General features: G+C 38.7%; 1 protein-coding gene across 8 annotated transcripts in view; it reads left to right on the top strand.

Moving 5' to 3' along the window:
• Positions 1-17,539, top strand: part of Dhc64C (dynein heavy chain, cytoplasmic) — a 162,187-nt gene extending 144,648 nt beyond the window's left edge. For all 8 annotated transcript variants that reach the window (XM_069838938.1, XM_069838772.1, XM_069838723.1 and 5 more), the window contains 10 exons: positions 1,519-1,742; positions 5,381-6,050; positions 7,429-7,623; positions 8,675-9,017; positions 10,473-10,657; positions 10,770-10,898; positions 12,549-12,746; positions 14,509-14,689; positions 14,932-15,028; positions 17,115-17,539. In XM_069838938.1, the coding sequence (XP_069695039.1) occupies positions 1,519-1,742; positions 5,381-6,050; positions 7,429-7,623; positions 8,675-9,017; positions 10,473-10,657; positions 10,770-10,898; positions 12,549-12,746; positions 14,509-14,689; positions 14,932-15,028; positions 17,115-17,301 (2,409 nt within the window). In that variant the 3' untranslated portion in view covers positions 17,302-17,539. The remainder of the gene's footprint in view (positions 1-1,518; positions 1,743-5,380; positions 6,051-7,428; positions 7,624-8,674; positions 9,018-10,472; positions 10,658-10,769; positions 10,899-12,548; positions 12,747-14,508; positions 14,690-14,931; positions 15,029-17,114) is intronic.
• Positions 17,540-18,806: the final 1,267 nt, after the last annotated feature.

Raw genomic sequence — 18,806 nt, 5'->3', positions numbered from 1 at the left:
CTATAGCTACTTAAATGTACAATATCATTTTGTTATATTTTTATTTATCATTACATCGAAACGAGGTTTTATGCTGTTGGCAGCTGAAAGAAACAGTAGCCTAATGATCGTAATGAAACATCAGTTACAGATGTTCGATGTCTGCCTTTATTAACATCAACAACCAAATTTCATGGTTTGCATATTAATAATACAATAAATTGGAAAAATCATATCAAAGAAATAACATCCAAACTTAGCTCAGCATGCTTCGCAATTAGGTTGTTACAACAATTTCTAAACGGCAGTATCTTAAAGGCAGTATATTTTGCCTATTTTCATTCCATTATGTCCTACGGAATAATATTTTGGGGAAATTCTGCAGATAGTAAAAATATATTCTTATTACAAAAAAGAGCCATTAGAATAATAGTTGGAGCAAAGGCTAGAGAATCATGTAGATTATTTAAAAAAAAATTAGAGATTCTAACCTTAACAAATCAATACATATACTCTACAATAAATTTCCTCTTATGTAATAAAGAAAATTTTCCAACTAACTCAGCCATACATAGTATAAATACCCGCAGAAGGAAATGATTTTCATACGCCATCATCAAATTTATCATGCTTTCAAAGGGGAGTACGTTACATGGCGATAAAAATGTTCAATAGTTTTCCTGAAGACATTAAGAATCATAGCAAAAACCCTGCATTATTTAAGGTAAAACTAAAAAATTACTTAATATCTCACACTTTCTATTCTGTAGATGAATTCTTGACATTTCACAGTACTGTGTAAATATTATAATACTATTAAATGGTAAACATACTACATTGTATAAAATATTACTGTTATTAAGGTATTAATTCTGTACATATTTCATATTTGCATTTTATGTGTATTGCATCTTATTGTTAAATGTAAGAATTGGACATGTTCTTTATTCTATGCTATAAAACAACTGTAAGAATATTATAGAACGAATAAGTCTATCTAGCTATCTATCTTAAAGTTTATTATAGCAAACAGTTGCTCACAAATATAAATGTTGAGCCAAACATAGCAATCATTTTCACAGCAAGCCTGTGTAGTCGTGGATATTATTGCTAATGTTTAGTCTTGTAAAACTCAACCAGGCTAGTAGTATTATTCAAACGATCTTTAGCTCTTAGGTCACATTGAAGATCAATAAGTTCGAGCTGTAAATCGTTAAATGTTATGTTCCGTCTTTTAGATTCCTCCATACTGTACTGTAGCAGTAGGTAAGCAACGTGAAACAGTTACTCAGAATAGGCCTACACACTGCACTCCACTAGATAACTGAGTGGTCGTTTCCCTCTCCTCTACCTATAGCAAGTCTGTGTCATTCTGACGTATCTTCCTCCCCGTTTTGGCGAGCGGTAAACACCGCTCTCCCGCTCCGAAAGAGCGCAAGCGCTCGTTGAGCGCTGTTTGTGCAGGCCTGGTCTAAGGCATCAGATAGCCCCCAATCTCAAGTTGATCTGTGTTCATTGCGGCTACTCGTGTTGTAATAGGTGTGCTATGAGCGGGTGGCAAGAGGCATGCTGCACATTGATCGCCTGACCTTCGCTCTGCTTCTCTGCCGAATCCATCTGAAAGGAGTGCCCAACCAGCCAAGCCTGGATCAAGAGTTCACCTTCTTCTTGCGTGGCAAGGAGGGCATGCTGACTTCAAAGCCTCCCAGCATTGAAGGCCTCAACCTGGAGCAGCTGGAAGCTCTGTTCCGCATGTCAACCAGGTAATAGTAATATGCGTTACAAGAATGGTATGTTGAAGCTTTCATGTTCGAGGAAAAGTTTGAAGAAGCGAAACGTAGTTGAGCTTTTTTAATTTCCGAGAATTGAAAGAAAACATACCGCTCGTGTATCGTACATCATTTTGTGCGAAGATCGTTTATTACATACCTGAAAGAGGAATTTATAATTAGTTGCAATGAAATCTCCATCTTGATTTCTGTTCAATGACGGCAAATTTGCAAAACAAAAATATCTATCTTCAACATTGTTGCTTTAAAATGTTTTCTGTGTTTGCTATACTCCAGCAGGCCGTGATATACGTCTGTCTTTTTTTCCCCCCAGTCTATGGAATCTTGTTGATTTTTTCACGGCTTCCTTAATGTTACTTGCCTCACGAATGCAGTAACTTTAGTGGAGTTGTAGAGTTTACTTAATTTTTGCAAATCCGAGAATTGAAAGAAAATATTACGCTCGTGTATCGTACATTATTTTGTGCGAAGATCGTTTATTACATACCTGAAAGAGGAATTTCTAATTAGTTGCAATGAAATCTCCATCTTGGTTTCTGTTCAATGACGGCAAATTTGCAAAACAAAAATATCTATCTTCAACATTGTTGCTTTAAAATGTTTTCTGTGTTTGCTATACTCCAGCAGGCCGTGATATACGTCTGTCTTTTTTTCCCCCCAGTCTATGGAATCTTGTTGATTTTTACACGGCTTCCTTAATGTTACTTGCCTCACGAATGCAGTAACTTTAGTGGAGTTGTAGAGTTTACTTAATTTTTGCAAATATTTAAAAACAATAATTAACAGTGCAATTTAGGTGAAATTGCAGTGGTAAGTTTCCAATTTATAATTATTACTATATTAAATGTGTCTAAAGATAATATGTTAAAAGCCTAAAGCAGTAAAATCAATATGTCACTTAAGCGGTAAGAAGAGGGAAATTGTTATGTGTGTTAGGTTGGGAATACTGAATGTGGAATTTAAGACTTTCCGTGGATTGGTTTTGTGCGGAAACCAAGCAAATACGCACGATCTCGCACAAAAAATCATTCAGAATTGAGATATGCTGCTTGAGCCCCAGTTGAAGATAATAAATTTTAAGAGCACATGTTCAATATCTTTTGAAGGGAACTAAATCTGCACTCTGCCAGGATTTTAGCTACAAATACTGTAGGGCAGTGGTATTCAATATTTTTTGCTAGCATACCCCCAAAATACTGTGACAGTGACGTGAGAATCGAACTCACGACCAGCGTCCCGCAAGAAAGCAGATCGCACAGGCTCCACGGAACATTGAGTGACGTCGCGCGGGGGAGAGAAGAGAGAGGGTGTATTACGTCAACGCGACGAGGCTGCGCGCGCAGCTGCTACTTAACGCAGTGAATGTGGAACGACCTTCCCGACTATTCCAGAAGTCTGTCGATGTAGAGATATCGAGATAATTCTCTACACACCTGTTGAAAATTCTCGCAACTATGATTTTGCTATAAAAGAAGAAGCGCCAGTGAACTAGAGCAGAGTTTCCAGTTTTCAGTTGATTAGTCAGCCAGTCAGTGAGAAAGCCAGAGCAAGCAAGCCAGTCTTGTGTACCGGAGTTCGACTCGAGTGTGCGTCCGCATCTGCGTCAGCATCCGAAGGCCTGAGTTCGAGTGCAGTGGACCGCAGTTGGAGGGACCCGAGTTCGAGTACAGTGAACTGTCTCTGAAGGTCTGTGGTTCGAGATACTGTGAACTCGAGTGACTGAGATAGAAGAACTGTGAACTGAGAACTGGTAGTTCTGATTTGTAAATAGTGCTTTGTAAATATTAGTTAAGATTAACAGTTCATTGTTGTGCGTAATAGTCCAAGTCAATTGTCATTGTCGTCGGTGGAGTGCTATAACGAATACTGTGTTGAGTGAAGATCCAATTGTTGACGAGAGCGTTTAAGGTGAATTGTAGAAAGGAATTATTGTTGTGACGAATAAATTACATTGTTGGTACTAATAAAATTTACAATACGTTTTTTTTTTTTTTTTTTTTTTTTTTTTACTTTCGTACCCCCCAAACTGTATTGCAATTATATAAGCAATAACAAAAACTATGATTGATGTTGTATACAAAATAAATTATTATTACAGTATTATACATGCAGTAGTTATTGATGCAATAATAATATTAATGAATCAGTAAAGTGTTATTGAAGCAAAGAAAAACAAGCGTTAATATTGTAAAAGAAAATATGTAAACTGCAATAATTATCAAGTGTAATAAAATAAATATATCAGATTTTTACATACATTGTCAGTAGGATGCATACCTCTGGGGATATGGGATACACGTACCATGGATTGAATGTCACTGCTATAGAGAATTGAAGTTACAAGTAGCTTGTAGACTCTGATGGGCCGTTATCTTGTGACATCCCTAAAGTTTTGGCTACACCAGGGGTCGTCAGCACAGAGCACGCTGGGGCTAGCCTCTCTTACCTGCGGAAAACGTAGTGCACTATAGTGCTCTCGTAGCTGCTAGCGGGTATGCTCTCTATCTCTCCCTGTTGCACAACGGTGCGCAAGGGATGGCACCGCGTACCCATTGTACATTTCAGCGAGTGCTGACGACCACTGGGCTACACTATCAAAATAAAGTGCATAGAATTAAAACTTGTATTAAAAAGAAAAAAAAATGTTGAATAATTTCAAGGGAAAAATCGTTCCCGGGCCAGGTATCGATCCCAGGACCTTTAGTTTAGTTTAATTAGGACTGTTTAATATTCTTGAGTAAAATAAAGGTTTTTTAATAGAGGTCACACGTCACCATGTGACCTTAGGCTAGTCAAACCACCTTGCTACGAAAGGCAGAAGTGTAATACAAAAACTAAATTTAACTGACCCATTTCAATTGGCTAAATCAGTAGGCTAATAAAAGAATATTGTAAAATTAGTAATAAATGTTATTTCGAAGTGTGTTCGTCAGGTAAATTATGGAATGTCTTCTCAGTGATTGATTCATTATTCCAAAATATTTGCTCTGGCAAAATTCAGATCCTCAGACACTGTAATCAGCTTGCTGAAGCATCTTCAAAGCATTGAAATTTTGGTTTTACTAAGGATAATTATTGTTCACATCTGCTGAGAAATATAGACATGTAACCAGCAATCAGCTGGCCAGTGTGGGCTCTTTATGGGTTATCTTGCCATAGATTTATTTATATTTTGTGTGAAAATAATGTACCTATGAATTGGAACCACGTGTTAATCTGTAAGGCTGTTCTTCAGGTTACTAACCTTGTTCAGCACTACAAGTTACAAGGTGGCTAAAATTTCAAATGCTGAAATGTTTGCAGCATTTCATCTTAAAATGGTTAAAGATAAGAAATGGCATGATATATTAAAAGTTTCATGATTTGCTGCTCTGTTTTCGACATCTTGTAACAAGTGAACCATGATAACGATTGTGTAATTCTCAAGTATAAAAGAATGAATAGGTACATATCGACTCCATATCTGATTGGGTCACAGTCTTCATTTCATACTATTACATGCTAAAATACAGATATACAAATTGAAATTGAACATCAAATAAGCCAAGACCAGTGACTTAGTTTAAAGATCTTGGCTTGGAAACCAACCAACTTTTGGACGGATGTTTCAGACTTCAGTCATTCAAGAAACTAGCTCATCACATCCAGGAAATGCCAGAGTTTGGAGCCTGGCTTCAGCAGGGCACCCCTGAACAATGCGTTCCTCAGTTGTGGGAGGAGGAGAAGCAGCTGAGTCCCATCGGAACAGCCATGTACCAGCTGCTGGTGATCCAGGCATTCCGACCAGACCGTGTGATTGCAGCAGCGCAACTTTTTGTGGCTTCTGTGTTGGGAGAAGATTTCATGCCAGCGGCAGAGAAGGAGCTGGATCTGGCAGCCAGCGTTGAGACAGAGTTGCGGGCAAATGTGCCAGCCCTCCTGTGTTCGGTGCCAGGCTTCGATGCTTCTGGCCGTGTGGATGACCTGGCGGCAGAGTTGGGCAAGCCCATCGCCAGTATCGCTATCGGATCTGCTGAAGGCTTCAACCAGGCAGACAGGGCCATCAACTTGGCTGTCAAGTCAGGACGGTGGGTGATGCTGAAGAACGTGCATCTGGCGCCTCAGTGGCTGGTGCAGCTGGAGAAGAAGCTCCACAGTCTGCAGCCACATGCCGGATTCAGGCTGTTCCTCACGATGGAGATCAACCCCAAGGTTCCAGTGAACCTGCTCAGAGCTGGACGAATCTTCGTGTTTGAGCCTCCACCTGGTATTCGAGCAAATCTGCTGCGAACTTTCAGTACGGTGAGTACATGTCCTGTGAGAGTACTATCATTCCTTGAGCATCATGTGTCTCATCCTTTCATCCCATGATTGTCTTCTTTATTGGGAACAATGACTTCCTCATCCCCTGGGTACACTTCACTGTTTATTTCCTTGAGTACCATGACTTTCTTTTCTTGGATACCATGACTGTTTTTTTTCTTGGATACCATGACCATTTCTTTCCATGAGTACCATGACTGTTTCTTTCCTTGATTACCATGACTGTTTCTTTCCTTGAGTATCGTCATTTCCCAGAACTATGGTCCTGGAACACAACTATGGTCCATGATATAACCATTCAATTTTTGTACTCCATGACGTAGTACTGCATTTATTTATATTTTTGTTGTGCTGTAGTTTGAAGTCAAGTCACTGCAGGTCTATGTTACTTCTGCAGTGTTTTGAATGGTTGTATTGTGGACCATAGTTATGGGAAATTACGGGGTACCATGACCATTTCTTTCCTTGAGTATCATGATGTTTCTTTCGTTGTATACATACTATGACTGTTCCTTTCCTTGAATACCATGACCATTTCTTTCTTTGGATACCATGATGTTTCTTTATCTCCATTACTGTTTCTTTCCTTACATATCATGACTGTTTCTTTCCTTGGATACAGTGTCTTTCTTTTTTTGGGTACAATGGCAATTTCTTTTCTTGGGTATCATGATTGTTTCTTTCCTTGGATACCATGACAGTATCTTTCTTGGGTATCATGAGTGTTTCTTTCTTTGAATACAATGACTGTTTCTTTCCTTGGATACAGTGTCTTTCTTTTAATTTCTTTTCTTGGATACAATGACTGCTTCATTCCGTGAATGGGTACCATGACTGTTTCTTTCTTTGGGATCATGACTATTTCTTTCCTTAGGTACCATGTTGTTTCTTTCTTGAGTACGATGACTTTCTTTCTCTGAGAACCACGAATGTTCCTTTTCTTGGATACCAAGACACTTTCTTTCTTTCTTTCTTTCTTTGAATAGAATGACTGTTTCTTTCCTTGGATAATATGAATATTTCTTTCCTTGGGTAGTCACCATGACTGTTTCTTTTCTTAGAAGAATGACAGTGACTATTTCTTTCTTTAGTTATTCACCACTATGGAGTAACAGTTAACATGTCTGACCATGAAACGAATGGACAAAGGTGCAAATGCTAGGTAACTTTCGCTGGCATTATCACCTTCATCTCATTCAGACACTGCATAACCATAGCAATTGATAAACCGTAGTAAAATAATCAATTAAAAAAAAAATTCTTTGCTTACGACTATTTCTTTGGGTAGGTACCATGTCTTCCTAATCCCATGTCATGTGTCTGCCTGATTTTTATTGACGCTAGTTATTTGTTGCAGGTCCCGGCATCCCGAATGATGAAGGCTCCCAATGAGCGAGCTAGACTTTACTTTTTGCTGGCGTGGTTCCACGCCATAGTGCAGGAAAGGCTGCGTTACGTGCCTCTTGGATGGGCAAAGTACTACGAATTCAATGAATCTGACTTGAGAGTGGCATGCGATACTCTGGACACCTGGATAGAGTCCACAGCCATGGTAAGCTTGTTTCTGGCAGAGCAACCATTGTGTTTCCTGAGGTATTGATGCCTGATGTAGCTTAAACCTGGACAGTCCAGCAGAGTTTGAGGTGATGACAATCTCCATCCCACTTGTGCCACAAGTTGGGTCCTCTGTGAAGCCCAATATAATGTAGAGCTTGTTCAGATGTTGGTGTCTAGTTACCCATCTTAAGCTTCTCCTTTCCAGAGCTAAGAGTTGTTTTGTTAATTTAGGTCTTAATTCCTCAATGAATTTGGCCTGCCTCGTCATTGATGTAGATTTCCAGACTTTTAGTAAACCTAGATCCTGAGGCCATCAGCATTCATTGATGAAGAAGGCTTATTGGCTTTAACAGTGCATATATCTTCTGCAGAATATATAGGTTGTGTTATATGTAGAGAGACTGTAGGCAAATAAATAAAAATACCTCGGCGTAGCTCAGTGGTCAGAGCACTTGGTACGTAGAAGAAAGGACCCGGGTTCAATTCCTGGCGCCGGAGCGAATTTTTCTCCTTAAATATTAATTGTCAATATTACAGATATTATTCTGTATGACAAATTAATAAATCTATAATATTCTCATAGCTAGCAGTGCATATGTCTGTACAGATTACTGTGCACTTAACTGCGGAATCCCAGCCAAATAAATCACTCAGCTGAGTGCGCTCCTAGTATAATGGCAGTTGACATTGGATATATACGTCAACATATATGCCTAACTTGGAGTCAGGCCATAAAGGAAAACATTAAAGGAGGAAGGTTCGATCCGGTGCTGTGGATTGAATTTGGCGTAGCTCAGTGGTCAGAGCGCTTGGTACGTAAAACAAAGGACCCGGGTTCGATCCCCAGCGCCGGAGCAAATTTTTCTCTTTAAATATTAATTGTCAATATTACAGATATTATTCTGTATGACAAATTAATAAATCTATAATAAAAATACTTAATTACACTTTAAAAGTTCATGATACAAGTTGTCATAACGCCTAAGAATCCGTTGTAAACAAATACTGCTGAATTGCTTCAGTAAGAACTCTTCTTTGATGCTCAGGGACGAACGAACCTGCCACCAGAGAAGGTGCCATGGGATGCCCTGGTCACCCTGCTCTCTCAGTGTATTTATGGTGGAAAAATTGACAATGACTTCGATCAGCGGCTGCTTGCTTCGTTCTTGGCCAAGCTGTTCACACCTCGCAGCTTCGAAGCTGACTTTGCTCTGGTAGCAAATGTAGATGGCGTTGCTGGAGGTCCAGGAGGCCAGAGACACATTACCATGCCTGATGGGACAAGGCGAGATCACTTCCTGCATTGGATTGAGTCCTTAGCAGATAGACAGACTCCATCGTGGCTAGGTCTTCCAAATAATGCTGAGAAGGTGTTACTTACAACAAGAGGTAAGTTTGCAGTAAAATGTTTTGTGTAGGTACTTGACATTTAATAATACTAACAATACCAATGATGATGATATTGTCATTTTAGACATTTTAAGCACCATAAAACTCGTATCCTTCTTATTGTTATTCTTCCCTTCAAAGTATTAGGCCCTATGGCCTCACAGTTGAATTATCAAATCATTATTTCATTATATCACTACAGTCGCGATGCTGTTATTCCCGGCGTGACTCCTCCTCTTTGCTTACATCGTAGGAAGTGAAGGCTCTATAAAGTCTAAAAGTCTAGGCAAGTAGTATCGTTCACCTGTTTTGTTCTTTTGTTGCCGAGCTACCATATGAGGAATCTATTTGCCACACTGTTAAACATTATCATGTCATAGCTCCTATGATAATAAATCAAATGCACTGTAATTCAGCAAATAATTGAGTGGCAAATAACGTCTTCGTGTGCTTTCTGCGAACGCCAACGAAAGAGCCAAAATGGCGGGTGATTATATTAAGTATTTATCGAGCCTTAAGAAATGAATAACATCTTCATAAGTGAATCACAAGACGCACATGTTTAAATGTAGCCGACGTGCAACGCGATTGGCTGCCGGAAATTAGAGCGACGGGACTATAGAGATGTGATGCAGATGATTTATCCATTTGTTAAGATACATCATGGTCTAATATGAAAATATTGGGAAGCAAGAAAAAGATAACTTTGTTGTTAAATTTAGAACATTAGATACACACAGACACACACAGAGATTTGTTCTGATAATGTTGTATGTGATGCATTATGGGTTCTAATTTTATTGTAATTCTCCCATTACATCCTCATTACATTTATGATCCCATTTGGTACACCCTCTTGTGTATCTCATAAATTTCATTTCATTAGCCATTATTCTGCTTTCATCTTTCTTCCTTAATGTCCAGGCCTCACTACCATAACAAAGTACAGGTTTCATCAAGGTCTTGTATTGACGAATTCTAGCATGCCTTTGTACTAATGAAGGTTTCATAATATTGTTAATTATTCCCATTGTGTTGGTGTATTTAAACATTTTGTCTGAAATGTCTACCTTATCAGAAAAGGATTATGTGTATCTGAGGTATGTAAATTAATTTATTCTTTCTAATAATTCTGAATTCAAACATGTTTTATTATGTATAGGTTATTTTCTGCAGAAGACCGTAATTTTTGTGTTTTCGATATCGATTCATACCATATTTTAAATACAATTTTGGTAAAATTATATAATGAACATTGTAAATCTGATCACCAAAGCTAAATCGTTCGCAAAAAGTGATGAATCTAACTATAAATTTCTGTTGTTGTGTATATATTGGCAATTGTTTCCATTCTCTAATTATTTGATATATATATATGTATATACAGGTTTTCATACATTTCCTTGTTTGTATTACTTGTGGACAAGGCAGTATAATATGTGTTGATTATCTCAGGCACGGATTTGGTTAGTAAACTGCTCAAGATGCAGCAACTGGAAGATGACGACGAGTTAGCATATTCTGCTGAGGAGGGTCTAGACCAGACTCACGTCCAGGAGGGAGATGGACGTCCATCTTGGATGAGAACACTGCACAACTCTGCCTGTACCTGGCTACAGTTGCTGCCAAAGTCTCTGCAGGTAAAATTGTCTGATTTTCAGTAGACTAAATCTTTGCAGATGAACCTTTATCATTCTGTCAGAGTATGTTTGTTCTTACTACAACAAGATCTTTATTTTGTGCTTTTTGCAGACATTAAGACGCACAGTAGAGAATATCAAGGATCCCTTGTACCGCTACTTTGAGAGGGAAGTGAACTCTGGTGCCAAGTTGCTACAGGATGTGATTCATGACCTGGAAGACGTGGTGCTGATCTGTCAGGTGAGCAGACATCAACTGAATGCTCAGTTCCTCTGATGCTTCATGGTAGACGGTCGAAAGGAGAAATAAATACACATGATTTGTTAAATAAACGACTTTTTAACTTTTGTGTGTTAATATTGAAACTTTTTCTTTAATTAATGACTATACTATAAATCACCCAAGAAGAAACCTAATGACACTAGGCCTACAAATGTATTACTCAGCCAAAATATTGAATGTGATTCACTCTACTATCACAGTGCACGAATTAGCAGGTGCATGCTGTATAGCCTGGTTAATGACACGATATGTTATGTTACCGGTATTATGTATATTATACAGGATGATTCATTGTTACGTGTAAATACTTTGTGTGTGTAATGTAGAGGTGAAACTAAGACTAAAACGTTCTATACAACTTTTTCTCAAAACCTTTAATTCAAGAGTTAACGCCATTTTGCGTGGAACTTGCGCTCCCAAACAAAGAAAGGAACACACACCAAATGTAAACTAATTATCACTTTCGTATAATGCATTTGGATTTCAATACAAAAATAACCAAAGTCACTAAACCCTATCCTTGGCAGTCCACTTATGCACGTTTTGTGAACTAAAACCAAACACAGTAAAGAATATAAAGCAGTTTCTTCTACACTTTACACATTTGTACAATTCTTAGTGTAATGCAGGTTCAAAGTGCTGTCCCTCAACTTGAAGACATACCTGTGCTCGTCGCCTTAGTGATCTCTGAACATTACACAGCCCGTTCAACTCATTACGAACAATTCCACACGCATTTCAATTCGCTGTTGTAGTAGTTCTATGTTAGGTATAGCAGAGGCATACACTAACGACTTCAGGCGGCCCCAAAATTAGAAGTCCAGAGGGTTCATGTCCGGTGATCTGGCTGGCCAAGGAGTTGGCCCTGCGCGGCCTATCCATTGATCTAGGCACACAGCATTGAGATACGCCCTTACGTTGCGGCAGTAATGTGCAGGAGCACAATCGTGCATAAACCATAAGTTCACTTGTGTTGCAAGAAGGGTATCATGTAGCAGACCATGCATTTCGCATTCCAAGAATGCGCGGTAGATTTCCCATTCAGCTGCAGAGGTAGAACTCAGGGTCCGAGTAACTGATTCCCCACAATACCACACCAAATGTGTGGGAGAACAGTAATGTCTATGCAGTTAATACGATGTAGGTGCCATATACTAGAACTGTGGAATTAAAGGTTTTGAGAAAAAGTTGTATAGAACGTTTTAGTCTTAGTTTCACCTCTACAATACACACACAAAGTATTTACACGTAATAATGAATCACCCTGTATACTACATCATTACTTATACAAGGTGTTAAAAAAGGTCTAATATTTTGAGAGGAGGTAGTATTAATCAAAACAAAAAAAAAGTATAAAAAAAACATGAGTCCTAAAATTAATATTTGGAAAAAAAAAAAGTTGAATCTGCAGTACCTGACCTATATTTTCCCTTCTTGTACTACGAGAAACTCGACTGGCTAAGGGAAGGTAAGAATATGGAAAAAAAAATTATAGCAAAGGAAAATTTAAATTTTGTAGTCTGAATTTAAAGTGAATTTGAGTAAGTGAAACTTTTACTTGATCCTACCATATTTATTCCTTTCTAATTCACAATGTTGTTTCTTTAGGGAGAGAAGAAGCAGACGAACTACCATCGGGCCATGTTAAGCGACCTTGTGAAGGGCATCCTGCCTCCCAGCTGGAGGCGTTATACAGTCCCACGGGGCTGTACGGTGATCCAGTGGATCACAGATTTCAGCCAGAGAGTGAAGCAACTGCAGGAGGTTTCACTTCTTGTGTCCCAGGGAGGCGCCAAGGAGCTCAAGGTGAGAAAGTTCACTTTATACAAGTGTGGAAGTTATGAACCCTATTTTCCAGTCAGGTGTTGAGAGTTAATATTGCCAATATTTCGGAATTATATGTTCCATACTTAGCATCATTTCATCAACACATGAACATTTGCCTACTCTTTTGAGTCCTTTATGTCTGACTAGTCTAAATAAGTACACAGGATTCCTTATATCCTAATGAAATACAGTAAAACTTCTTTATAGGTACGTTTTTATTGGGATCTGAAGAGAAAAACGTATAACTGAAATGACATTTAATAACATCTGAAATGGCATTTGAAGACTATATGGGCTATTCCATATGAAATCGATCAGTAAAAAACCTCGCATTTTTTTATACTCTAATTTTTTCCCTATTTATACAAGGTGCTGAGGAGTGTGCATTTGCAAAAATATGCTATTGAAAGTCAAAAGGTTTTCATATTGTTGAGCGACAAATTTAGCGTATTTTAGAAAAACAAGCCTCTTTCAGCGCTTAGAACTCTGGAACCATTTACTGCAGAACATTGAACGGGAGCTCATTTTGAAGCTGACATTTGGTAGGTTATGATAAGTAGTAATCCTTATTTTTATTGTATACAGAGAGAGAGATAATCTGATTTTACTTACTTTTAGGCTTTTTGCCCATTTGTAAAAATGTAAAAAAATATTGAGAAAAAACCTTGCATTATTAAGAGGGATCGGCATTGTTTGCTTAGTGGCACGGCAATAAGTTTCAGGGGTATTAAGTAAATTATTTTCACATGCCTGGACTTGAACGGCGCAGTACCGCATGCACTGGCCGAGAGATGAAGATAAGCGAGCGTTGGACGTCATTTTACTCCTGTGTTTATGAAAACCTGTGACAAAGCTAGCCCAGCTATGCGCTACTAGACACGTCATGTGTTTGTCTCCTGGCCTTGCCTGCCTCGGCTAACTTCCGCCTCACAGTCAGCTGGTTAGTTCATGCGCGTACTATTTATTTTCTTTATTTGATTGTTCAATACTTTCTTATCAACAGTGCACCAGTAAAAAATATGTGTTTATTTGTACTTTCAATGCGGAATCTAACCATATATTTTTAAAATATTTTTTCGTGGGCAAAGGTGTCTTAATTAAGAAAAATCTAAATTTCTCCATTTCCATAAAAAGTAAGAAAATCTGTTTACATGTCAATATAAACTTTAACTTTTCAGCATCAAAATAAACCATGAGTTCGATCATTGGGTGAAAGGGTTTCGGAGCCACAACAGTTTAAAATTGCAAATTTTATGAAAATACGATAAATTAAAATATTTTAAATTTAAACACTATGAAGTTCTGATGCCTCAAACTTTGCACAAAACATTGTATCACAGTTGTCTACGGACAGAAAAAGTTTCATTATATTTAAAAATTGCAAGATCAATTTTCTCTATATTATTTCAGTCGATTTGAGATGGAATAGCCCATATGGAGTGTTGAATAACTCTTCTCGGGTTCTCAGTCAGGTGAGTTGGATGTTTGCTTCCAAGCTTTTGATGGCTAGCTCTGCCATCTTCTTCAGGGAATGAAGTGATGTGGGACCATGTCTAGCCGGTATATATGCAATAGTAGGGCTTCCTGCTGCGGGCCAATCAGGAGCTAGTTCCTAGTCCCGACCGCCAGGTCAACAATGCAGAACTCAAAATTGACAATATTTCTCGTACATCTCAATTAAAACTGCAGGGAGACCTCTGGTAACCGGAGTAAAAGAACATGAGGGTATTGTTACTTTCAGACATTCCATGTCTGGCTGGGAGGTCTGTTGAATCCAGAGGCCTACATAACAGCAACTCGTCAGTGCATTGCACAGGCCAACAGCTGGTCCCTGGAGGAACTCATGTTGGACGTCACCATTACGGATGGAGCAGCAGAGGCTAGCAGAGCTGGAATGGATGAGTGCAGTTTCGGAGTAGTAGGTGAGGGAGCTCTCAAAATCTTTCATCAGAATTGGAGCAACTATCCACTTCATGAAATTGTAATCTGAGAATATTGTAAATGTGAAAGAATTAGAAGCATTGTTATTACGTGATACTATTTTTATTGCTTTTGTGGCTATTTAACACTAAACTTTCACATCAGTTCATAATTGATTTATCTTAGAGTGATTGAAATGCAGTGAGTTAAAGCATCCCGAAATTAACTGGTGTAAATTTGGCAGGACTGAAACTGCAAGGAGCACAGTGCCGCAGCAACCAGCTGCATCTTACTTCCACCATCATGATGGACTTGCCTGTAACCCTGCTACGCTGGATCAGGTATGTACACTTGGACATTTTCCTCTCCTTTTTCATTGGTTTCTTCCTGCTTTATTTCATTGCATCTTTCTACGAGTTTGAATCTGAAGTAGGAAAACGATTTCATTATGTTCTCTGTAGTACTGTATTTAACCGAATGCAAGAAGAGTCCCCCCCCCCTCCCCAATCCAAAAATCTAGAGTTGTCTTAAAATCGCAGATTAAGGAATATCTTTATGCTTGCTCCACTGCCTGCTGTTTACACTGCCTACCCAATCAACAGTTATGCGCAAGTAGCCACAAGGTTGCAGGTAGTGACTTTGCATATACTGATAATGTTAATAGCAGTGGGTACTGCCTGCCACCTAGCAGCAAAATAACTTTGATTGAGCAGGCAGTTTACGCAGCTGTAGGATGCAATCCAGCAGGCAGTGTCTTGCTCAAAGTCAAATGTTTTTACATTGCATACTACAGGGTGTAAAATATATATATATATATATATATATATATTTTACAAGGCTGCTGAGTGGTAGGTAGATGGGTACCATGTGATCATATTTTGTTAATAAACCCATGTCCAGAAAAACTATGTTTACATGCTAGCATCTCTGAAATATTGAGGAATACTAGGCAGTACGGATCACAAAAGCTAGGAAAGACGTGAAAAGGATAATTGAAATTGTACCCATGTCTAGAGACTCTTTGTTTATGTGTTAGAGCCTCCGAAATAGGAGGGGGTGACTGTAGGTAAACAAACCTTTAGATCCTGTGACAAGCAGTAGAAGTCGCGCCCACACCTGTGGAGTAATGGTTAGCTCGTCTGGCCGCGAAACCAGGTGGCCCGGGTTCGAATCCCAGTCGGGGCAAGTTACCTGGTTGAGGTTTTTTCCGGGGTTTTCCCTCAACCCAATACGAGCAAATGCTGGGTAACTTTCGGTGCTGGACCCCAGATTCATTTCACTGACATTATCACCTTCATTTCGTTCAAACGCTAAATAACTTAGATGTTGATACAGCGTCGTAAAATAACCCAATAAAAAAAAAAGTAGAAGTCCATTCATTAGTTGACACCATTGGATTTCTTTTTCTGGGGTTACATGAAAACCCTGGTGTACGAGACTCCTGTGGAGACACAAGATTTTGTGGCACGAATTCAAGTAGCAGCTGGAGTCATCCGAGATATGTTGGAAATCTTTCCAAGAGTTTGACATGACATAGCCAGGCGATGCACAAAATGTATCCAAGTTGGTGGCAGCCATTTGGAGCACCTTCTTTAATTTATTAAAATGCTGTTTACTTACAGTATTTCAATTGTCTTTTTTACTTCTATCCTAGCTTTTGTGATCTCTACTGCCTACGTCCTCCTCCACATTTCAGAGACAAACAAAATTTGATAACACAATCTCAAGAGAAAAAATGGAACTCTCTGCATCATAATCCACAGTTAATTCCCGATTTACCACGAAAATCATCTGTAGCTGCATTTAGATTGGCAACAGGCCATGATTGTTTGGCCAAACACCTGCATAGAATTGGAATATATCAGTCCCCTAACTACCCCTTGTGCAACTCAAACCAAGAAATGGATTCGGAACACCTCAAAATCTGTGCTTCAGTGGCTAACCATGACAATATCTTTGAAAAATATTGGAGTGCGAGAGGTCAAATGACTTTGTCAAAAGCCTGGCATTAGAAAACAACAACAACATTTCAGAGATGCTAGCATGTAAACAAAGCATTTCTAGACATGAGTTTAATAACAAAATATGATCACACAGTACCCATCTACCTACCACCAAGCCTTGTAACAATTTTTTTACACCCTGTATATAGCCAGCATGAAATAATAGTACTGGTAAGCTCTTCTTTAAAATAGGGGGATCATCTTAGATTCGGGTAAATATGGTATATATTTGCTGTTATTTTCCAGAATTTTATGTTGTTAAATTTTGATGAAATCTCTTTCTTTGTTGAAAGTTTATTTTTTTTTATGACCTTCGAAATCATGTCTGTGTCTGTGTTCTGTAACAGATTTCTGTTGCATATCTCAGAGATTTATCCTGTGGCTGCTGCATAACATGTTTTCACATCAAATGTTTATTTTTCAGGGTGGGTACAAGTGGGACAGACACCCTCTGGCTTTCCCGCCAAGGCAAGCTGTCCCTGCCCGTCTATCTGAACTCAACCCGCACTGAGCTGCTGTTTACTGTGGACTTGAACATCGCCCCAGGGCAAGACCAACACAGCTTTTACGAACGTGGTGTGGCAGTCCTCACATCCACAGCTCTCAACTAATATTCTGTGTACTCAAATCCAATCCCAACGTACGTAACAATGACCGCATAACTCAGTTACATTAATCATTATTTATTAATCGGAATCAGTTTCTTGCAGCTAATGAAATACCTATTATAGAGGTCTTGTTGTAACAGTTCTTTGTACTTAGAACTGATTAATTTAATATATTTTATGTATTCGCCACATCACAGAATTTGGCTTTTGATCCAATAAATAGTACTCACTGATTCCCATATTTGATTTGTACTTGTCATTTGTCCTTCGTTATCCTTCGAATTTCAAATCCTTTTACCGTTCCGATAGCCCTCTTGTATTCTGTCACATTCGGTCTTTGACCCACTGATTCCAATCTTTGATTTTGTAGCATACTTGTCTTTTATTGTCCTTTAGGATTTCAAATCCTTTCACCTTTTGGTCACATGATTTGTAACTTTGAATTTCAAGTCCTTTACCTTGCCATCCCATAATTTGACTTTTGATCCCATTTTTCATTTGTATTTGTTCTTCAAACTTTAAATCCTTTTCCCTTCCATCACATTATTTTGCTGTTGATCAAATAAATAATACCACTTGTGACTCTCTTTTTATACTACAGCTGTACAGTGGCTACATAGTCTAGCCCACCGGTTTACCACACAGATAGTTCGGAGTTTGCATCCTGGCAGGTCTGGGATGGATTTTTCATTTGGAGAGAGTTGCAATTGAGGTTCTTTTGGGGTTCTACTGTTTCTCTATTTGTAGGCATTAACATAATTCTGGCTGATCTTTTTTTTCCACTATCATATTCATAGCATCTTCCAATCACTAGTCAGTGACTTGCAAAGGAGTCTGGTCCACAGACATTTGGGGATGCCTGCTTGAAACCTGGATATGTATGAATGTATATATTTGTCTTTAAGCATATACCTTTCGGTGAGGCGGCACTTCACATTATTAGTATACAGTGCCGTCTCACCGTTTTACAACACCTCTCGTACAAGTCAATTGGGACATTACTTATTTTTAATTTATAATTGCAATTCCTCCACTAGTCTTTTGTCTTTCATCAATTCTTCCTCTACTTTACTCCTAACCCATCATTATACCAAAAATACTGTAACCCCCCTCACTCTACATCTCTAATTATTTGCACTTTTCACTACTCCCTTTTCCACATAGCTACATTTTAGGTCTTAGTTTTCTTCTCTCACGATTTATTTCCCCTCCACACCATTTCCTTAAGTCATACTGTTTTTTCACCTTGTTTTCCCCTCTTCCTTCATCACTGCTCCCTGAACTATCTCCTACTTGCGTTACTCTACTTCTAGTCAGCCTCGATTTAGATCTTAGTTCCTTCACGCGCTTCGGAATTGCTCCCATCTGATGTTCACTATTTCCATTCGCTTGCATTGAAACCTGGATACGCAGAGAAGCTTAGCAGAGTTGATTGGTTTGTGTGAGAAAGTGCCTAGCCAGGGATTAGCTTAATAGTCCATTCAGGATGATCATGATCACATGGATTT

This window comes from Periplaneta americana, chromosome 1, assembly GCF_040183065.1.
Source record: "Periplaneta americana isolate PAMFEO1 chromosome 1, P.americana_PAMFEO1_priV1, whole genome shotgun sequence".
NCBI classification, from domain to species: domain Eukaryota; kingdom Metazoa; phylum Arthropoda; class Insecta; order Blattodea; family Blattidae; genus Periplaneta; species Periplaneta americana.
The sequence above is the reverse complement of the archived record's forward strand: the minus strand, read 5'-3'. Positions and strand labels throughout refer to the sequence as shown.